Here is a 23,252-nt window from a genome sequence, read left to right on the forward strand (position 1 = left end):
AAAATCTGACCTGAACACACTGTCAGTGATCAAATGTACTGCTGCAGTCAGCAGAAGCACGTGACAACAGCTTAGCAACAAGCCTCCATTTACATCTCTACTGGCTTGTACTAATGCGTACCTCCTCCCCTCTCGCATTCCCAATTCCTTCAAGGGTGAGCTGTGGAAAAACTTTCAAAAATGTCAGGGATCATCTGTTTTCTGAGCACTGCAAGATAGACATGAGGGAGTAAGGAAAACGCAGATGTGAGGGAGAGGGATAACATGGTTAATATGTGAGGGTTTTTTTCTGCAAGTGTGTTAGAACCTTGAAAGTTGAAAGCAGAGAGACTACAGAACAACAGTTCAGTTTAAACTTGTACTCTACCATAACTTTAAAAAATGATTGTGCTCTGTCTGAATCACAGAATCCTAGAGGTCTTGCATTTTTTTTTTGTCCTGAAGTGGAAAGCCAAATACAACTACAGAGTTTGAAAAGTTTTGGATAGAAATGTCACGAAGAGATGAGAGCTTTCAGCTCTACAGGTTAGAGTTTTCTCATATTTATAGCGAATAGGCCAGGCCAAGTGAATTCAAATAGCTTCAGGTAGATGTACCTCTATAACTCAAAAATAGTTTCTCTGATACTCTCAGATTGCAAAGCATTAAGTTGTTATAAAATAGCTGAACAGAAAAACAACAGCAAAAGTCTCCTATGTTTAGTGCATTGAAACCATGTGCTGTAAGGCATTGATGAAATCCCCCTGTATCTACATCGTCCAACTATGTGGGGGGATGCCTGTGATAAGACATTCCTTCTTAAAAATCTTTACTATTAATAAAGCTTGATTTCATGGTGCTATACTGAACTTTCCAAGAGCAATTTTTTCTCTTTTACTCAGGCATTTGTCATCTTCATCCTAAGCATCAGGAGATGGTTAAATTAGGGAAATAGACTAGAATACGTAGCTCACTACTGCTTTAGATTAAGCTTTGTCAGAACCAGCTGTTTAAAATTGGGTGTTTAACTTACCAATGCTGCTCAAAAAGCATTTGGGCATGCAGATCTTCAAGTATTTTTTGTATTTTTGAAACAACAAAGAGATGTAGTACTTGTAAAAGGTGGTGGCATAATACACCCCAAATTCATCTTTACTGGCAAATAGTTACCGCATTAGTTACAAATGAAGTTTCTGTATACTGCCTGATTTTAGTGCTGAATTGGGGAGTTTGCTGCTAAGGTGTGACATATGGTTTGATTAGTGCTCCTGCAGCCAGTGGCAAGCCCATTTTGTGAAGTCCCTCAAAGACTGTATCAAGCATGGAGTAATTACACTGCTAGGGCAAGTCTAAGAGCTTTGGGGATTTCAGGTCTCTCTTGCATTTTTATAAATTTAGAACATCCTCTCAGTCTTCTTTTTTTCCATTGTACACAATTTCAAGATGCTTACTAATAAGAAATTCTACAAATGAATATGCTTTGCTCTGGGCAATGAAGCTTATTTTAACTGAGGAAATTTGAGTCTTACTAGCTTTTAAAACTCTTAATTGGCATTATCAAAGCCTAAACTCAATTGGGATGCAGTAACTGCTTGAAAATTTGGCTTCTAAACAGTGTTCTCTTCCCTCCTTTGATTGCCGCATTTCTGTGTTTTGGTATAAAGGAAATTATCCAATATGAGTCTGGAGGTATTGTCCTTGCTGTACGTGGTCTATTGTAAAACAATGTGGATGCACTTGCTTTTGTCCTGGTTTTGTTTTTAATGACAGTAAGAAACCTGACCTGGAAAGCGTATATTGAACACTGTGCCATTTGGCAGATTTTTGTACAGCAAGCAGGTATGTTTCCTCTTCTAGCACTAAATAGAATCATAGAATATCACAAGTTGGAAGGGACCCATAAGGATCATCAAGTCCAACTCCTGGCACCACACAGGTCTACCCAGAATTTTAGACCATGGGACTAAGTGCGCAGTCCAAATGCTTCTTAAATTCCGACGGGCTTGGTACAGTGACTACCTCCCTGGGGAGCCTGTTCCAGTGTGCGACCAATAGCAGAGGCATGTCTGAGGACGACTGAGTTGAAACTGTTTCTTGGGAGACAGTGGCTATTTGGTAACATCTGAATGCCTTGAATGAAGTGGGACATATGATAGTAAGTATCATTCAGTTAAAGTGCATTCCCTCTTGGTTTCCTAAAGATGCCGAGTATTTCCTCAAACATTAGCAGTTGTCCCACAAGAATTTAATCTTAATAAAAGATGCTGCATTGACTGTACTTAAAAAAGAAGTACAAAAAAATAGGGTATCTAGGATTTGCTTCAATCAAAATAGTATTTGCAAGTACTCCTCTGCCTCTTCAAACTACCGAGCAGACACAAGCTCCTACAGATGTGGCCGGTGTGCTTGGGCCCGCACACAGCCAGGCCGTCTGTCTGTCCTGCAGCCTCAGAGCTGGGTCACAGCTGATGCAGCCATATACACAGATGCATTCAGAACAAAAAATAGACCAAGTATAACTGAGCCCTGGCTAATTTTGATGGCTTTAGTCATGCTGTGTTAACACTTTCTATTTACCATATTTTTCCATGTGTAATTAGTGCTATTTTACGCTGTCTGATCCTTTTATCACCAGTAGGGCTGCTAGTAGAGCTGTATCTAATTTTGCTTGGGTATTCTGTGGTGGTGGTTTTTTCTTTTTGTTGTGTTCTTGTTTGCCTTTTGCTAAAAGTATTGGGTGAGCTGGTGAAATAAATACTTTTAATTCTCAACCTTTAATACTATGTATAAAGTAGAGCAGGTAAGAGCTGCCCATTACCTTCAGTGATTCCTTAGGTCATACCTGCAAAATGCATGGGACTTATAGTGCATATTGCATTTGTTATGAAGCTAAGGAGTAGAGATGTGTTAAAGCTTTAAAAAGCAAGCTGTGTTAAATACTTGAAGGGTTGTCAAGTTACGAGCTCGTTAATGGTGGAAAAGGGAACCTGTGCTCAGTCAAACTGAACTAATGCTGCCAGGCAAATCTAACATCTAGTGTCTTGTTATTCCTTACACATTTTAATAAGCAAATAGCAGCTAAATAATATATTGACAGTTGAGGTAATTACATGTACACAACTCATAGCAACAAGATTAGATTGGGTTCCCCCTCCCGCCCCTTTTGGGATCAGATTAACTGTTGAACAGTACAAATGGAAAGCCCAGAAATACCGTTCTGCATGGAAAACAATGAGGTACGGCTGGGGGGTTGCTATATGTGGAAACAATCTTATTATGCATTTGCAAACCAGTACAATGAATGGTCTAGCTGGCAGGTATCCTTTGATTTTATTTTATTTTTGTAGCTCCACAGAAAAAGCTCAGTCTACTTGTACAGGTGGGTGACTTTGCAGTTAAGATACAGCACTGAAAAGAATGCTCCTATGCTAACTTCAGCACTACTGTCTCTTTGTACTGCTATTTTGAACAACAACAACAAAAAATAAGTGTGGCTCTGATAACTTGTGCCCTCTATTTTCTTTTGTTTTGGTCTCTAATCATGTTGTTTTCTGGAATGTGCCAGGAAGCATCCCTGTAAACCGTGGCTCTGGCAGTTTGGAGTCAGTGTCCACCTTGATCTTTGAATATAGCTTCAATCTGGTCATTGAATGGATTCTCCTTTCCAAGCACTTGAGGCCATTCATGTAGTGCCTTCTGCCAGGTAATGCTTGTTCCCAGGGCTGCAGCAATCTGTGAACAGCACAAATACTATCAATTTCTTGTGCCTGTATAATTCAGTGGTTTTATACCAGTCCCCATCAGAAGACAGACTCCCCTCCATAAACGTGATGGAGCGTAACCTCTAGCCAAAGAAAATACTCTGTTCCAGCTGCCTGAACAGATGAAAATCCATTTGAACAGTAAAATAAGGTGAGGATTACATATCTGTACTTCCCTGACCAGAGCAAGAACTGAATTTATCAACAAGAGCTCATTTCTGGTAAAATAGGCAGGGGGTGATTCCAAAAAGGTGTTTCTTTTCTTTTTTTTTCTTTTTTTTTTTTTTAAAGATCAGATGTGAAGCCTTACGTTGAATAACCCTTTTTAAACTATTTATCATAGAACGAAAATGTGACCATATGTGCAGTTCACAAGCATAAAGTTCTACTCTCTGTTACAGTTGTGTTTTGTCTTTGCAAAAGTGTTGTAAATTATTTTTATCAATTACAGGAAAATAAAGACATACAAGCAAGCAGATGGTCAGGTCTAATGAGAGTCTTCAACCATTTCCTGATGCCTACAATGTCTGGTCAACAAACTTCTGTTCAAAAGCCATAGGGTCTCACTTTTTTTCCCCAAAGCATTATTTCAAAAAGCACTGCTTGGATATAAGGCATAAATCTCTTGCCAGTCCAAAGGAATTCATGCTCTTGAATTCCTCTGATACTTCTAATAACTATCCTCTTTGTTATCCTGTAAGGAAACCCCAGGTGCTGGGAAAAAGAGGCCCAATTATATCCAGGTTCAAAACTAACCACCTCTGATTCTCTAAGTCCACACCTGTTGCTGGCTGTCTTCAGAGCCTTTTCCCATGAGACCTGCAGAAAATGGTAAAATAGATTTTCTCCTCGCTATCAGAACTGCTCTAGCCTTTACAGAGTGTTTGCCCTAGAAGTTACGCACTAAAGAGAAATTGTATCTACTGTTTTGCCAGGGTGAAAATCATCAAGGGTAGGAGAAAGGGAAAGAGAATAGCCTGATTCTCCTTTAACCAAGTTTTCACACCCTGCTAATGCTTTTTTGTTTCAACTTTTGACCTATGGTTATATTTTGCCTATATAGTAACTTTACTTTCAAATCTGAAACTCATGCTAATATTGATCATAATTACAAGGCTTAAATAGGGCTAACAAAGCCTTCGTACGAAGGGCCGAGATGGATTTATGGAATCAAACTATTTGAACCCTGTTTCAGAAAGAGACTGGAACCTTTAGGGAAATTTTATGCACTTTTTTATGCTGTGCTTTTGGAAAAAAGCTGTAATGATGGGCCAGGAGAAGAAAACTTTATTCAGAGCTAATGTACAGAGAGCAACATTTGCAGGTTGGAAGCTCTTGGACTCTTGTCATTTGCAGCCTCATTAAGCTATCAGACATTAGGCAGGGGAGAGGGATAGGGGAGATTTTGTAATATGGCATTTTTTTCTTGGTACAAATTCCTAATGTGACCAAACAAGGTCCTGGGACACTCAGCGGCTGCCAGGCAGTTGAGACCTCTCTGTATCAGAGTGGTCCTTTTTGGCATGGGAGTCTCCAAACCTCCTTCACAAGTCCCTAAGCCTTCCTTATGTTTTTAGCAGGATGACTTTTTTTTTTTTTAAACAAAACAATACCCACTATCTTTGCATTTTGTACCCCCCTGAAAGAGTGAAAGAGTATCACAGAAGGTACACTCTACAGTGTTCAGACTGCTGTTGATTGCAATTTAAGATGTGCTTAGAATGTCCTAAATAACATAGGTCCTGCTCAGACACCTGCTCACATGGTGCTGTTAATTTACACTGGATGAGTAGTGAGGCACAGAGAAAGGTTCATGATTCAAGAAATCATTTCTCTCATAGGTCCTTTTTAAATTCCAAACAGCTTGTGTTTTGGCACCAGTTACATTTATTTTTATTTTTTTGCATTTTTTTAATTTTAATCTTAATTAATAAATAAATAAAATCCTGAACAATTTTTAAAGGAAATATTGCCTGTTTCTCATAGAGTCCTGGATGACTGTGACTTTGAGGTGGTTGTGTTATTTTAGCAGCTTTTGGCTGTTTTTTCCTTCTGTACCAAAATGGGGATGGGAATGTTTCTCAGCAAAGTGTAAATACACAGCTAATCTGATGTGTTTTGTTTCATTTTTTTCTCTTCCCTGGTTATAATGTGCTTTCCTAAGACTTAAAAAAAGAAAAAGGGAAAATCTAATCACACTCAAGCTGTGCTTTCCTGCCTGTACATAATCACTAAGAATCTTCCAAGCATCCCTGTTTCCAGTTTGTGATGCTCAGGGCTTTTGCATTCTCAGTGGTAACTTCATAAAAGCAAGAAATGAAACCATTTGCACAGAATCCTCTTGAAATGCATGGTCATGCCATACACACAAAGCAATCAGCTGTTCCAGACAGAAGCAATGTCCTTGAAGCCATCTGGCACTCAGGATGGTTTGCAGTGAGATTTGTAGGAAGGAAAAGCTGCTGAAAGTCCCTGGGCTCCCCCTCTAGTCAAGGGAAAGAAATTTCTTCCAAGGACAATCAAGCAGGACTTGGGGGAGTACTGTCTCAGAGATGACTCTAGAGGGATCTTGGGAGGGCTCAGACATCATGCTTTTAGGTGTTAAAAGTAAATGGTGTGAATTTCATCCACTTACAGATTGATCTGGGTGTTTTAGTTTTTAAACTTAAGACAAATACAGATATGCCAAGAATGAGTAATCTCCAGTTTTGCAGCTTAATGAAAACACACAGGAAAATGCTCTTCTTCCTGTAGGAATGTCCCATAATGAAATATAGTTCTGGGCCGGGCTAAACACAAGTGCTTGGTGTTTATCCCTTCCTTCAAGGGTTCTTAGATACAAAATACTCTCTGTGGACACTATGGAGACTTTTTTTGTTCTGTGTCCTAGCCTAGCCTTTTTCAATGCATGAAAAAACAGAATAGCTCTGATGGGACAAATGTATGGTTGCCTTCTTGTTTTTTTTCCTCTTCCTTCTCTTTGCAGTGATTTGTCTATGGCTGTCTGTTAGGAAGGTTCAATTCCCTTCCACTCTACTGCATAATTGGAGTGATGGTCTATTGGATACATGTGCTGACACCTATTTACACAAGCGGATTATTTATTTCTTCAATTAATGAGATGCCAGATAAATGGCAGGTTAAATCCAGGGCAGACATCAGACTTCTCCTGCCCAGTGGTGCATAGTAACAAGGGGGGAGCATGGTGTTCCTCCAGCTCACCTTGGCACAGAGTGGCACTGTGCTTCTCATACCCCATGCTCAGTTTTTCTGCATCTGAAGGCAAGAGCTAAAATGTGTGTATTTTCCTTAGGGTGCTGCTCAGTTCAAATATTTATGACTGTTTCTCTAATGCTTTGAGATCTTTGAGAAAAATGCTGTAAAAAAGATTGAGTTAGGACTTATCAGTCATATTTATTTGTCGGGCTGTGTGTGACAAGTGGAGAATAGCTGCAAAGATGGAAGTAAAAGAACTCCTTCACTTGACAAGCATTAACTTTTGTGCTAGGCAGCACTAGATGGTATTGAAGCCATATCTGGCCAGAGGCATTCACGCCGGTATAAAGTAAAACTTTAAATAAAACTTGCATGATGAGTGAGTGAGTTGTTTATCATCTCTCTCAAGCGTACTCTTAAAATATCATGCTGTGCTCACACTTCCCCTTCTTTGTCCTGAGAGCCACTCTTTCAGAGCAGAGTGCTGTGTCTCAGTCCAAACAGCGCTGTGTTGATAACAGACTTCTCTATAATAGCAGGAAAAGAAAAATGGATTTAAAGCAGTGGTTGTTTGGATAAGGCTAATTAATAAATCCTAGAAGGGCAATAACTCACTTGAAGTGAGGCATATCTACAGCTGGCACCTTGACTGTATGGGAAAATGTACCTATAAAAGCAGTAACGTCATCCTAACAGCAGGAGAGGGAGATGGTAACGACCGCAGGATGCCAGGCCCAGGGGGAGTGAAATACAGCAGCATGTGGCCAGGGCCTGCAGCCTGCCATGCTGGGAGCTGTGCCTGGGTTGGTAGCTGCCCTTCCATGCCCTTCTGCAACTTTCTTTTGACTTAGGAAGGTTCCCTTCAAGATGAACGCTTGCTGTGCCCGACTCCATGCTGCCTTGCAGCAGCTGGTGGGGTGCAGGATGTGGGCAAGAGCCTGGAGGGGAAGCTGTGACCCAGTGAGCTTGGCTCCCTTGGTGGCCGATTGCTGGTGGCTATATGGAAGCCTCAGGCCAGCCTCAGGGTATTGGGGTAAGGCATAAGAATAACACAAAGACCTTCCCTGCCAGCCTCATTCTGTGTATTTTCCCCAGATGGTGGGAGTGGGAATGGGGTTTGTTTCATCACTGCTTTCACTCCTGTTTCGTTTGCCAAGTTTTCTCTAACTGCTTCCTTTTAAAAGGCCAGCACCAAAAATATCCAGACACGCTTCCCCCATGTCCTCAGGCTCTAAGCCCATACTTTCCCACAGCTTCCTCGTGGTAGGGCTTGGTAGCCAAGCAGGCATTATTTCTGCTATGAAGGGGCCCCTCTGTGACCAGGAAATTCTTCTGACGTGGCAAAGGTGAGCCAGCCACCATTTTATTCAGCTGACCAGCATGAATGTAAAAGACAGCAAGGAAAGCACTTACTTATGCTTTGGATGTCCCTATGCCTGTCACCACTGGCTGAAGAGGCAGTCAACAGAGAATATGTGTGTGGGGGTTGGCTTCCATCATAAAACTGCCTCAGAAATTGAGTCTGTGCTTTTGGGCACAGGGATCGGCCCCTTGTAGCACTGTTTGCTGGGCAGTCATACAGTTTTACTCAGGGTCATACCAGCAAGATGGGCCACTCTTTTGTTTCCACTTTAATATTTCAAATATGAATTTATTTTCGACTGTGTACATACTTGAAACCCAAAGCTAGCCTATAGAAAATGCATTGCTTTGCTTGTAGCAGATTGCAGGACGTGCTCTACCAAAGCATTGTGCAGGTTCAGAAAAGAAGTACTCTGAAAGTGAGCATGGTGGGAACAGGGCAAACCTTGCATAAGGTCAGCAAAGTGAGGAGTTACAGCCAAGCAGCCGTTGCTCCTTCCCTTTCATTCATTTCTGACTACAAACTTTCCCCTACTACCCATCCTTGGAGGCCAATGAATTGGGAGAGAAGTGTTTCATCATGTGGCTGCAGTTTATAAGCCAGTTTATAGGTATGGCTTCAAAACAAAAACTCTGTTCCAGGCTAGGATGGGGGGGGGGGGTGGGATCTATGGCCTTGGAGGCTGAGGATGTGGGATGTAGGGGCAGGGACATTGGCAGGGTCTTCACCATGGTCGTATTTATGGGTAGGGACAGGGTCAGGGTCTCTCCTGAAAGAAACCCCCACTATCCCTGCTGCAGGACACGCAGGCACGACAGGCAGTGTGAGCAGCCAACCCAATGCTAGCGCTGGCATCCCTCCCGCTCTGCGACCCCTCACCTTGGGTCTGGATTTTACCTGGCTGGGGTGGAAGCCATCAGCCGGCTCGATCAGCTGCCAGGGCTCGCCGCCCATCTTGCGCCACTCCTCGGCCGCTGCCAAGCACATAAGCATAGGGGTTATGGCACCGCGCGGAGATGGGCCCCCTCCTCCTCCTCCCAAGGCCCTCACTACTTTTAAGCTCACAACGGCTCTGCATGAAGATTATGACAATTTATATGAAGTTGTCAGAGCCAATATTGCATGCAATCCCCCTCTCCTTGGGGCAGTATTTAAGCTTTTTTTTTTTTTTACTGTTTTTTTTTTTTTATCTGCAATATTTATGAAAGGATGTGCTTTGAACATAAATGATTGTAAAAGAATTCGCTTTCCCTCCTAACTAAGACTGATGCTGTAGTGAGTAAAGCTATAAATTATTTAATATTGATTTAATACTTTTGTATTTCCCATTTGAGTTGCAGCTTCAGCAGAGCAAAAAATGTGTATGTGTACAAATATATGAAGAAAAGCTAAAGAAAACAGGGATTTTTAGAGAAATAGAGGGTAACACAGTATTTTCCGGGGCTGATGTCTGCAGGAATAAGATGTCATTTTCAGTTACTTTTCTTCTGAGTGATCTTTTTCAACTCCAACAGAATAACCTTTTGAATTACATAAGCATGACATTCAATGCAAATGCTGCTGTACTGTAAGCCCCAGAGCCATTAGAGAAGTAAAAAGCTTGCTTTCTTCAAAAGGGCTGTAGAGTGATCAAACACGGGACTGGTGGATATAGCATTAACAGACTGTAAATTTCATATCTTTTTTTATAATGACAGATTAAGAATTCTTAATAGTGTTATAAAGGCATCCTGTCATGAGAAAAATGTTCTCCTTTCAAGTGCTACAGTTCTGACCTAGAACTGCCACTGTTCGCTGGACTCTGGCAGTTGTGTCAAGAAGTGATACCTGGGTATATTCTGACTTGGAATTCACAGACTGGCAGTGTTTCTGCTTTAATTATAGAAATGTACTTGAGATGGTTTATTCAACACCAAAGTAACTTGTTTCAAGGCACAGGGCTTGAAGGCCTGCTTCAAAATTGCATGATATTGGACATGAAAACATTTTCATCCTATTTTACACCAGGGATTACAAGCGCGCACAACATACACACACAGTGTGAACTTGCCTAACCCCTATATGATGTTATACACCAAGTATGAGGCTGTGTGCTGTAAAAAAAGCTTGGTAGACACGCTACTGTTCCAGTCCAGAAATAGCAAGTAAGTAAGGTTTCTATCAACAAAGGTCAATTTATTCCATTATACTTGACCTCCAAAAATCCTAGAGCAATTCTTGGACAAATAGGCACTGAGTACAGCCGGAGATTGCCTTAAAAGTGCCTGTTGCCTAGGCTGGACTACAATAGAGTTTGCTCACATCCCCACAAGAAAAGCAACCCACACCCTGTATTTATTGCACCCCTTCTTTATAGAACCACTAAGCACTTCAGCCAAAGGCAGCATCTGAGCTTGACTGTCCATCTAAACCTACAATAAATGCTGGTATACCTAGTTTTCATTCCAAGGAGGTTGGGAGCTGCTATGTACACATGCACAGGCCCACCTGGAGTCAGTGTCCTCATCACAGCATGCAACCACCACTAAATATTTGATGTCTGGAGAGTCTAGGGGAGGATCTGCACTTGCTTCAGAAAGAGACCGGAAAGTAGGTCAGCAGCCTTAGCTCGCTTTTGAGTGCGCTCGCAAACTGACAGCTTTACTGACGGGAAGCTCACATGGTTGGCACCAGGGCTGCAGGAAACTTCACAAAGTGTCTGTCAGAGCCGATGTTTGTATGTGCATGTGTGATTTTGTTTACCTCATTTATTTAACGCGCTGTAATCAAGAACAGCAAATTATATTAAGACGTTTCTTTTCGTGAAAGCAAATAAATTACCTGAAGTTAGCAATTGAACTTATTAAAGTAATTTGCCTACCCAGCAGGTAGTTTGTTCCAAACCCTAATGACTTGTTAAATATTAAGTAGCTGATATAAAACCCACAAAGAGACTCGGACATCCTGAAACTCTGTGCTATGATATCTAACTTGCAGTGAGGTCTGTGTCTCCAAGCTAAGTTTTGGGTGGAAAAACTCCCTCTCCCATCGTCTTCTTTACCTTCTCCCTCGTGTGGTCTGCATGAGACCCAGACCCAGCTTCATGAACTGTGTCGTAGAGGATAAAATAATTTAGTGAGTTTTGATGGGGTTTGGCTGCGGCTGAGAATTTTGCGATAATCTTCGATGCCTCGGCAGCTTCGTGCTTCCAAGGACACCCAGACACTGATGGGGAGAGGTGTCAGAGATGTACACTTTGAAGTACTGCCAGGCTGCTTCTGTCCCTTCATGGCTCCAGATTTAGCTGTCTACATTTTGGGATTTAAATTATCATTAAAAAAAAGTAAAAAATAAAAGAACTTATGGTCCCCAGACAAATTTTTTTTCGAGCAGGACCTCTCCTTGTGAATACCACTATAAAGAAATGCAGATCAGATTTTATTATTATTATGTATTCTTTACAGAATCTAAAAATTCATGGTATTAGGGAGGCCCCTAGGGTGGCCAGGGCTGGAGCTTCTGCCCCATGAGCTGAGGGATGGGGATGGTTTGCCCTGGGGAAGAGGTGGCTTCAGGGGGTAGCTGCCTGCGGCCCCCAGTGCCCTCAGGATGGTGACAAGGGGACAGGGACAGGGTCTTCACAGCAGTACAAGGTGGGGCAAGAGGCAATGGGTATAAGTTGAAACGCAAGAGGTTCAGGCTGGATGTAGGAAAAAAGCTGTTTTCCTGCTTTTCCATCGCTGTCTAACTGCTTGAATACATTGCCCACCTCAGTCCCTCAGCCCATGCTGATCCTTTTCTTAAAATGGAGGAGCAAGCATATACATTCCTGGCTCTTTTTTTTTTTTTTTTCCCTTTAAAATGTCAGTTACAGAAGAAAGTGAGTTAGGTAATGCACTTGCCTAATGCCACTTAAGATCACATAAGGATGAGTTTTGTAAGGTCCTGGAGTCAATGCTGCAGAGGTACTCTGGTGCTTGAGGAAGCACAGGAAGGAAGCCAGTTCTTATTGGGAGAGATGCTTTTGAAAACACTGAGCTAAGGGAGGGCAGCTATGTTACTCAGGGAGGAAAACTGGCCAAGAAAAATTTGTCTTCTGGAGGCAGTGCCACCAGGGTCACTCAGGCTGCCTTGGTACAGAGCTAACATGTATAGAGGGCATTAGCAGCTCAGCACTGGACTGAATGCTGCCTGAGAGAGAAGGAGAGAGAAAAGCAACTTACTTTGTCTCAGTGGGAAATCCATGTAGAAAACATCGAAGCTGGCAAATTTCTCAGCTCTCGCTATTTCTTTCAGGACATTGGAAAGCTGTAAGGCTCTCTGCAAAAATCAATTTGATGTCAATTCATTGATACGCTGCTTTGAATGGGTTTTGGTTTTGTCTCTGATGTGCAGGCAGGAATTTCAAAGCTAATATCCCCCTGTAACTGGGGGAAAGGAGAATCAGGGTTCTTTATCATGACACAGACATGCACCAGACATCCTCTGCCTTTGGGCTACCATGCTCGCGATGCAATGTGCCATTGCAGATTTGCACTGAGACCTCATCTGAGATAATACGATGAACACAGCATACAGTTATTTTACCGCAAACCCCTTCTAGCAGCAGCTCTAGTCCTGTATAATTATTCAGGCTCTCTCATTTTCAGAGGCCTCTTGACAAGCGGCAGCCCTGTCATTTCCAATCCTCTTAAAGAAAACAGAAACTTTCTGCAGATGATAAATGTTCCCCCTTTCCCATTATCCTTCCTGCTGCTGCGTCATGCGTACTGGCACTCAGCTAGCCAGACCACATTCTGCTCTTACTTTCAGTGGAGTAAATTAGCTCCATCGGCCACAGACCTAACTGATATATCCAGTGTGATTTCTACAGCTGTAACAGAGATCAGGATCTCCTAAATATTTAACATGCGCAGTTTGGATGATAACATAGACAATTAGTTTCAGACAGGAAGCCAGGAGGAAGATTAATTCATGCCCTGCAGACACAGGAATTGGACATGGACAGCAGTTACCTGTCCTGTATGTCCTGTGGTGTAGGTAACATATAAGCTGCAGTCCTGTAAAGATTTAGGAATGTTCTTAATAAGTCAAGAGGGATGGGACATAAAATGAAACCTGTATGTAAACCTTGGTGAAATTAAGGCCATATTTTCTGTTTACTGAATGCATACATTAGTATGACAATGCACAGAGATGACACCTTTGACTATATCTGCTTACTGGTTCTTTTACATGGCTGCAGGGGGCAGGGTTAAAAATCAGGGAATAAGTGGCTGCTATGATGTGCCGCCAGATTTTTAGTGTCAGTTTTAAAGGACACCCGTGTCCGGCTGCTCCCACTCCTGCCTGCTGCCTGTGTGCTCCTTGTCTGCACCACCTGGTGATTAAGGCCACAGCGATGTGCCTAAGGGAGATCAGCACAAAGCCCTGACAGAGACCGGGCCAGGATCTTGCTCTCAAGGGCTGCTCCTGCTGCCAGCAAAATCTATGCCATCAACACTCCATGCTAGCAACTACCTTCTCCATAAGCAGTTTCTTCCTTACCAGGCACATTTTCTCCTCAAAGAGCAGGACCCTGAACGTTTTTTGTCTGAGGGAGATCACATTCCTCAAGAATGAATTTGGACAGCTGAGGGATCACCACAGGAGCTCATTTAGAAAGCCTGCAGCTTAACTGTGCTGCTCTGAGAGCCTGCGAGGTGTTTCAAAGGGTGGGCATGGAAGTTTCCACAGCTTTGGAAGAAAAAAAAAAAGCTGATGTCTTGCATTTGGGATATCAGGTTTAGGCCAAGAAACCATTAATCATATAAAAGACTAAAGCAAAAACTATATCACTACATAGATTCAATTTAAACTTTCTCTTGACATGGAATTGTTGCATATTCCTTTTGTCGTCTTACATCTAAACCATTCCTTTTGTTGTCTTACATCTACACCATGCGTTTTCATCTGTTCTGGCTATTGTGAAAGGATTTGGGGGGTCCTGTGCTCCTCAGTGAAGACACTTTGATGTACAACACAAGACACCTTGTATTTAGGAAGAATTTCTACATGGAGGAGGCAGTCAGGCATTGGAAGGGCCTGCCCTGGGAAGAGGTGAGGTCTCCATCCCTGGAGGTGTTTAAGAGTTGTGTGGATACAGCACAAGGGCATGGCTGAGTGAAGGGACTCGGCAGGTCAGGTTTGTGGTTGGACTTGATGATCTTGAAGGTCTTTTCCAACCTAGATGATCCTATCATTCTATAAAACATACGGGGCAAGAGGGTGGGCTTATGCGACCACCGCAGAGTTGGTATTCCTCCTTACCTCTGAGGTCAGGTTCCTGAGGGTCTCGTTGGGAGTCAGCCAGCCATTGCAGGGGCTCACCTAGGTGGGCAGAGGAGACAGCACGTTATCAGTGGGCAGGCGGAGAGCAGAGGAGAGCAGAGGGATGCTCCTAAGGCAGACCTTACCTCGAGGCAGTTGAGGAAAGAGTAAAGCTGGCTGTAGGTGATGTCTCTGTTCAGCTGCCCTGCAAAACACAGAGAGGGAAGCTCTGCATGGCCAATGGCCAAAGGCACCACCATCGCTTTTCTTTGTGGCTCCATGTGTTCCTCCCCATGCATCAGAGCCCCAGGTGGGGAGAGGCACCCTGGGAGCCCCACCACGACCACCCTTGTGGGTCTGGGAGGTGCTGACTGGTATGTCATCCATTTGCACATCTCACTCTCCGAACAAAACACAGCCATTGCACAGCCAAAAGGAAGGCTGAAGGTGAGTGTGTGTACACCAAGCGTTGCATCTGTCTCAGAGAGGACAGCTTTACAAGGGAGAAACAATTTTGCTGTCACTGAGGGACGTGGATACTTTTCTGTGGGTGAGCAAATTCAAGCACCAAGTTAAACACCCAGTTGACATTCCCTGAAAATCACTATGCTGCACAATAACCTTGCTTGTTAAGAAAAATACCCATTTTATCAATCCTTTTGCTTCTTTGGTGACTACAGCCAGGATGGAGATTAAATGGACACTCAGTTCTCTGAGTTTGTGGCACACTGAGCATCCCATCAGACTTCATTATTTTTGCAGTGCTGAAACATGTAGTTTTTGTCATTGCTGTTTCAGGAACTGCAGAGTATGATATCACCCAAATTAAACAGGCTCCTCAGGCTGCTTTATAGGATCTCCATGGTACAGGTGCAACTCCTGCCTATCTCACCCTGCAGCAGTATCCGTTCCCCACGGAAATGATTGGGGACCTCAAAGATCAAGGGTTGGTGGGGAAGTCCCAGACCCACATAGCCCCAAAGTGTCAGGCTCTGAGATGGGCTGTGGGGGGGAGTGGGGAGCAAAGAGCTGCAGCAGCTGATGGGTTTGGCTGACGTGAGCCCAGGTGGGTATTTTGGCTGAAACCCAGAGCGATGTCTGGTGGTGCCTGACTGGCTGCCAAGCAGGGAAACCTCCTCACAACCCATCAGAGGATCTGCCAGAAGTGATGTCTTGCTGCAGAACGCTGCTTAGGATAAATTGGTTCCCTCCAAGGCGAATGAAGCCCTCTGAAAAATTGCCAACTGGTCGTATAGCTAACCGCTCCCGGTTTGGTTTGTGCCAAAAATGCTACGTGTTAGCTCTGATAATTAGATATCCAGTAGAGGAACTGCCCGTGTGATAAACATGCACTCAAGCAAAGAAGTGCGTTCATGTGACTGAAAAATAATTATCACAGGCTCACTCTGTGCCAGAAGGGATGGGAGTTTTTTTTTTTTTTTTTCTGTTTTCACTTGATAATAATACAGTGCTTATTAGAGAAAATGTGATGATGAATTAAGAAAACAGCAGAAATGGATACCTCAGACTTCCTAAGAGGCATGTACTTTAGAGGGATAAAATAACGTGTAGAATGTTAAGAAAAATCTATGGGGCCATTGGCAATGATTAACCTTGGGAAACCAGGCACAGCACTTCTTCAAAGCTCTACCCTGTGGTTGCCAAATTCATCTGAAGATGTAATCTACCATTCTAATGATGTGCATTAGCTTCTCTTTCTCTCTCCATTTACTGATGAGGACTAATATGGCAACAACTTCCCACTTAGATGCACGGGAGATTCATTTACCCAGAGACAAAAGGAACATGCTTTTGGTCTAAAACTTGACAGCAGAATGGCCTCGCTGGTTCCTTATGCCTACACTTAAATGGAGAATGTTGAATATACTTGCTTGTATAAAAACACGTTTTGCTAGCAGGATGAAATATTTCACATTCTTTCTTTATTGACTTTGGGGTGGTAGGAATTTGTAGAGAAGGGGTTCTGGAACACGTTTCCAAACCTGTCACCCCATAAATGTCCCAATTCTCCATGGAAATGTGCCCACACTGACCCCAGAGGCACAGACACCAGCCTAACCACAGTGCAGGATGTCTGGTATTGTCATGTGTTAATGCAACTCCACCATGACGATATTCCTCTTTGCTGTTTGACATAGCATGAGCAAGTGGTCAGTCAATGGTCAGACATGCAGCTTCTCTGCATGTGCTCTCAGTGTGCTCTGAGGAGATAGGCTCCCAAAGTTAGCCTCCAAATCCCTGCAAACACTGCCTCAAAGAACCTTATGGCAACTGCACTCTGAGAGAAAGACCCAAAACGTGCCTATACATGGAATGATGTTTCGGTTGTTACACCTGTATGCAGCGTAGGAGGTGCCAGACACCCAGAGCTTGTGGAAAATTTATTCCTTTAGCATCTACTCAGTCTTTTGCAACTCCCTGGATTAATTCTGTCCCAGTCCACACCCAGCATTATCAAAACACCCATCAGTAGTGAGTGGAGCTGCTCACCAGATGTCAAGCTCCACCTGTAACAAGATCCAGAATGAAGCATGGTCAGGCTGGCCACAATTTTGGGACAAGACTGAAGCAGAACATCTTGTTTGCACATCCACAGCATATGTTGAGCCTGGTTTGGAGCTGATTGGGTCTGGCTGGTGGCGGGGGGGGCATGCGCACCATAGGGATCTGCGTTCTAGGTGCTCTATTCTGCACTGGGGGTGACTCTTACTTCTACTGTACAGCCAACATCCAGCTCATATTTTCCAGATCTCCTCCACTCTGTCAGGTTTGCTTGAAATATGTCAACAGATCCATAAATTATTCAGGGACAGAAGGAAACACAAGCGGGCAGATAGCCAAGAGGACCCCACAACATCTCATATTTACCTAGAGGATGGTATCTGTCATGCAGATTATCCCAGAGGAAGCGTCCATCCACCAAGCCTGTTAAAATCACGTGGCTGCCATTTGGAAGCCGTGAGTCCAGGTAACGCAGAGCTTGTATGACATTGGAGAGCATTTCTTTGGGGGTTGTCATGTGAGCTAGGGTGTCATGGTTCCTGCAGAAGGAGAGGACACAAACAGGACATTGTGTCAGGTAATACAGTGCCACCAAACAGGCACTTGAAATTAAAGTGTTTTCTTGTCTTCTGTTCTTACATGTTAGGTTAGCTAAATAAAACCTTATAGAAGTGATGCTAATGTGCTTTAATCTCTTGTTCTTATTGCCAAAACAAAAAGTGATGCAGAAATCTCCCTCAGTGTAACAAACAAAAGCCTTCTCCCTGATAAAAACACAGGCAGACATGCAACCATTTTTTGTGGAGTGACCGCCACGTAGGAGAAAAGCCTTAGCTCTCTTCCTAGTTTTATGGTAGAGTAATGGCATTGTCTGAAATGAGTTAGTCTTTATTTACACTACCAAGTGGTGAATCGGAGCTATGAAGCAGACTATGACTATATTGGTTTCTCGTGGTGCTGAGATCCATGTAGAACCACTAGAGAGCCTCTTTGCAGCTGTTGCAAAGCATCTCAAGCCACTTGCTATAAATCCAGAAACTTGCCAGTTTCTAGTCATTAAAAGCCCATGCTCTTTTTGCTGATTGCAAAGATACCGACCATGGCATACTTGTCAAACTCCAGTCTGGGACTGCCATTTGACTGGTCTGATGTCTAAGCCAAGTTTCATCAGGAAAAGGAATCCCCAGGCTACTGCACCTGGTGATTTTATTTTAGCCTCTGTGATTCAAACTGGGGGAACCAGTGCTGTTCTGCACACATGGCTTCAGGGTGAGGGATGCCCCAGAACAGATGCAAGGATGGCTTCCCCCACTACATGCTGTGTGTACCTCACATTCAACATCCTGTTCAATTATGCCAGGTAGGAATATCTAAGCCGGCTTTGCCTCCCACATCTTGTACACCTCCTACCACCATGCTGCAAGAGAGCAGTGAGAGGTCCAAATGAATATAGCAGACTGGAGGGAGAAGGAGGAGGTATTGAAGCTAAAATAGTCCTCAGAAATGTCCACTAGGATGCAGGAGCTGTGACAGTGTCCCACACGGACTAAATGCCCATGTTTTATAGCTTGCCAGTGGGCCTGAACCTCTCCAATCCAGACTCCCAGACTCCGGTTTGTCCTTCCCTTGCACGTAGCTGTAAATGCTGCAGGAAAATAAAATCCTAAAGTTGAAATAAATTTCAACTTGTATAAGAAAAACAAACAAGCTCCCCCAGGCTACCTAGAGAACCCTGCTCTAGTTATATTATTGAAACAACCACTTTATTGTATAAAGGGCACTTGTGTGCTCTCCCCTTAGAGCTATTGCCGTGCGTCTGCAAAGGGTGATGAAGAAGAGGGTGAAAACATTCCCAATGAGGTAATCCTGTCCCAGCAGGCGCCAAGGGCTGGGAAAATGAGGGTGGTCCTGCCGTGGTGGTGCAACTCAGCTTGACCAAGGTTTTCAGAGACAAAGGGCTTTTTCTGGAAGCCTTCATCCTAAGAGCATGCTCAAATCTTCCATGTGGTACAGGAGGATGGAGACCTTTCCCTGGAGAAGTCCTTTGAGTTCCATGTCCCCAACCTATGGCTTTCCCATGGGTAAGAGAGGGGCAAACTCAGTGTGGGGATGACTGAGATGTTGGGAAATCAAGCGGGATTGCTTGTTGGTGAATGCCCTCCAAAAGCAGGCGCCTTCACAAGCTTTGCTGTTTTGTCTTGAGGGCTAGACATCCAGAAATGGTTGTGCTCTCGGGTAACTGAGTTCCCTGTGGGAGTACTGCATTCCCCTTATTAGGATTTGGGGTTCTTTAGCTGCTGCATTTTGCATACAATATAGTAATTAGACACGTTCCCTGGGCCTAGAAACTTATCTTAATGCAGAATGTGCTTCCACAGCATTTGAGAATTTCTGGTTAGGGAGAACTGAAAAACAGCATTAAGATTCAAGCTCATGCTTGTGACAGCCACCCGAGCAAGGTACTTTTGAGACAAGACTGTGGTTTTGCCCTTAAATTACTTCATTTTTGCCTACAGGTGTTGCTGCACTTGATTTCAAACTACTGCTCTGATGTAAGGCCGCTACGGCAAGCAAACACATCAGCAGGAGATGAAATTAATATGACATTCATAGCTCCACAACCTCTTGTCATTCTCCACTGTAGTCACGCAGGTGTTTCCATGCATTTCTTCACATTTCCTCTCTGTGCCAGGCTTTGAAATTAAAACCAGCCAAGAAACAAGCTGTCTTGTAGGTACACGCATTTTGGCTTGTGCAATAAGGGAGGCAGCACCAGGGATGGCTTCTGCACACCTGGGACCTCTGTAAGCTGATGTTTGCCACCACTCATCGTGTCAGCACATAAGCAAATGGCCATCAATGGTAGGGTGCTTGGCTGCACGGAGACCTTCTCCGTCACCTGGTACCACCACATCCTGCAGGGCAGGTCTGGTCTCACACCACCAATCCAAATAAATCCTCCCCAGACCATGTTTCATCCTCAGTGCTGCTTTCTAATCACATCTGTAACATGCCCAGTGTTTGGGCCACTGGCATACGGGGCCACCAGGTGCACGTGTGGTTTTCATTGAGAGCTCACGTGCCCATATGCATGCATGCACATATGCACATACATACACATACGTAACTGCAAAGCTGGGAAAGAGAGGCTGGAGAAGCAGTGCCTTACCCCAAATGCAACTAACACACAGTAACTGCACAGCGTCTGGGGCTGCTGGCGTTCATTATTGTCTTGTTGCTTTTTTTTGTTGTTGTTCCAGGTCCATGTGTCCCACATTTACACCTCAGTGGGCTGAGAGATACCGTTGCCATCTGTCTTTATTTTTCTAACCCCTCTGTTTGGACACCACAGTGTGGAGACTACTGGGAACATACAACGCATGCTGCCAATTTCATTATCTTTTTCCTCTATGAGCATCCACGTAACACATTGCCCCGCTCTTCACATGGGATGAAATACTGGCATTTTAACAATTCTTTGGCTAAAAGCTGTGCTCAGCATATTGCTCTCTCATCTGAAGGCAAAATACAGGATATGACCAGAAGGGCTCTATTACTGCACTTTAAAGCTGTCCTTGAAAAGGTTTTTATTTGTCTAGCTTTAGGTTTGAAGTCAGGTCCATCAGATGCTCCACATCCTCTGTAACCTCTGTGGGTATTATCAGAGCCAGACAATGACTGGATCCTCAAAAATCCCTCTCTGCTACCCACCCTACTTGATGGAAACAGTGTGTTTCTATAGGAGCTGCAGCACCTTTCCTTGCTGGAGTCACAGGGATCACCACAGCCACAGCTTCTTTTGATGCTACAGGTGTTGTGGAGAAAAACAGACAGCAAAGAGAATTGGAGCAGACAAGAGTGTCTCTGCCAGGTAATAGGCACTGGGATATAACAACAACCGGCATTTTGAGTAATACTGTTTTGGAACATACAAGTGGATGATGCGAGGCCAAAATGGTTTAAATTTTGAGGAGAGATTCTCTTTTTCTTTAGGCAAGAATAGAAAGCAGGGTTAGATGCAGGGGAAGCAAAAGGATTAACCTGCAGCATGGGAGTTAATCAGAGGGAAAAGCAGTGACTTTAGCAAAACAGCAGAGTTGAAATACATGCTCAAAAGGGCCTGGCCCATGCGTGAAAGAAGACACCTCTGAAGTCTTTTATATTTAGTAGGATTCGTCACCTTGGAGGTGGTTGTAGCAATACTCCAGAAACTTCTGGATAACCAGATGCCCAGGACAGCCATGCCAGCAGGCAGCAGGAGGCCTGGAGGGATGGCTGTGACTGCTTTTCCCACTCAGCTCAATGGTGAACTTGCTGATAAGCGAAGTTTTAGGACACTGAAAATGGGGTGTTTTAGAGGCAAAGCCTGGCAGCCTTAATAATAGCTCCAACTTAATTACACAATTTGCAGGTGAGACTTTAAAAGCTCTGAAAGGAGACTTACCTGCATGTGAATCATTTAATAAAATGTTTTAAGTGTTTTGAAAGTGTCCATGTTAATCAGATTTATTTCTTTGTCTGTCCTGGTTTTGGCTGGGATAGAGTTAATTGTCTTCCCAGTAGCTGCTATGGTGCTGTGTTCTGGATTTAGGATAAGAACAATAACACACCCATCTTTTAGCTGCTGCAGAGCAATGCTTGCACAGGGACAAGGGTTTCAGCTGCTGGTGCTGCCCTGCCAGCGAGGAGGCTGGGGGTGCGCCAGGAGCTGGGAGGGGACACAGCCAGGACAGCTGGCACACACTGACCACAGGGATGTCCCATATCCTATGGGCTCATGCTCAGAAATAAAACTGGGGGGGCTGCTGCTCTGAGAATGGCTGGGCATTGGTCAGCAGGTGGTGAGCAATTGCATTGTACATCACTTGTTTTAATATATATATTTTTTTTTTCTTTATTTTTTTCTTCCTTATTAAATGGTCCTTATCTCATCCCAGGAATTCTTGCACTTTTCAATTTTCTCCCCCATCCCACTGCAGGGCGGTGGAGCGAGCAAATGACTGTGTGGTGTTTAGCTGTCTGCTGGGTTAAACCACATCACTGGCTAAAAAGGCAATCTGAAGCTCCATCAAGGTGAAAATAATGTTAGGCCGACAAAGTGTCCATTTGGACCACTTGAAAAACCAAAGCTGGAGCGTGGATGTGCTGTGCATTGGCCTGGTTGAAAGGTGGCTTTTGTGCGAACTTTCTGGGCTGCGGATTTCTCACTTTGGGAGGAAGAGAAGCATCAAAATGGTGACCTCTGTGCACCCCTGCGAGCGTTATTAATGGGTAGTGCCAGAACTGTTAGTTTGGAAAGCTTCAGTTCATTCTCCCGCTGAGCTTGTGATAGGAGTAAAGCCAGAAAGACAAAAAACCTGTTAGGAGAGCACAATGAAGGCTGCAGACAGCATGCTCAGAGGCAGGGTGAAATTAGACCTCGACAGAGGACCACACCGTGGTTCTTCAGAAAAGGTAGACCTGTAACGCTACCTCGTCTGATGGGAGATGGTACACTGGATAAGACGGATATGCATGCTCATAATGCTCTTTTTTTTTCCTCCTGTTGTTTTCATTTCATCTACTTTGCAAGAAATATTAAGCTTCAAATATGCCTTTGGTCATTTTATCACTGTGAAAGAAAGACAGACAAGCTCTGAATAAGGACAGGCAGGTGTCAACAACAGAGACAGGTAAGGAGATAACCAGTATTTTTAGCAGAAAAATAAGAATGAAGCAAAGATCAGCAGCAAAGAAAAATGCCATTAAAGGTAGGCTCAAAGCAATGAGACAGAAATGTCCAAAAAGCCAGGAGTACTCTAAAGAAGCCAAATTTATGACCATATAAATGTTAGTACTGATTAGACCTTACCCGTTGCAGACGTCATTCCCAATTGTAGCATAGATAACTATGGCTGGATTGTCCAACAGCTGGTTTCTAGCCAAGCTGAAAGATAAATCAGCAGCATATTAATGGGCAAATATATTCTCAATGTCTGAATCACACACCATGTGAATTGGAAGTAGCTTGTTCAATTTTGGCCAATGCTCAGATGACTACGCTTCTAGGCTTTCTTTTTTTTTTTTTTTTCCCCTATAATTTTGTATTTTAATCCATGTTCTTACATATTATTTTTTTCCTT

The 23,252-nt window shown here is 43.6% G+C and overlaps 1 protein-coding gene across 3 annotated transcripts in view; it reads right to left on the reverse strand.

Annotated features, from left to right (window-relative positions):
• Positions 1 to 1,047: 1,047 nt before the first annotated feature.
• AOAH (acyloxyacyl hydrolase) overlaps positions 1,048 to 23,252 on the reverse strand; it is a 78,860-nt gene continuing 56,655 nt past the window's right edge. For all 3 annotated transcript variants that reach the window (XM_035552387.2, XM_035552386.2, XM_050708682.1), the window contains exons 16-22: positions 22,982 to 23,056; positions 17,497 to 17,669; positions 14,754 to 14,812; positions 14,608 to 14,667; positions 12,522 to 12,618; positions 9,217 to 9,293; positions 1,048 to 3,711 (exon numbers count right to left, since the gene is read on the reverse strand). In XM_035552387.2, coding sequence (XP_035408280.1) covers positions 3,583 to 3,711; positions 9,217 to 9,293; positions 12,522 to 12,618; positions 14,608 to 14,667; positions 14,754 to 14,812; positions 17,497 to 17,669; positions 22,982 to 23,056 — 670 coding nt within the window. In that variant the 3' untranslated portion in view covers positions 1,048 to 3,582. The remainder of the gene's footprint in view (positions 3,712 to 9,216; positions 9,294 to 12,521; positions 12,619 to 14,607; positions 14,668 to 14,753; positions 14,813 to 17,496; positions 17,670 to 22,981; positions 23,057 to 23,252) is intronic.

This window comes from Cygnus atratus, chromosome 2 (assembly GCF_013377495.2).
Source record: "Cygnus atratus isolate AKBS03 ecotype Queensland, Australia chromosome 2, CAtr_DNAZoo_HiC_assembly, whole genome shotgun sequence".
Classification (NCBI taxonomy): domain Eukaryota; kingdom Metazoa; phylum Chordata; class Aves; order Anseriformes; family Anatidae; genus Cygnus; species Cygnus atratus.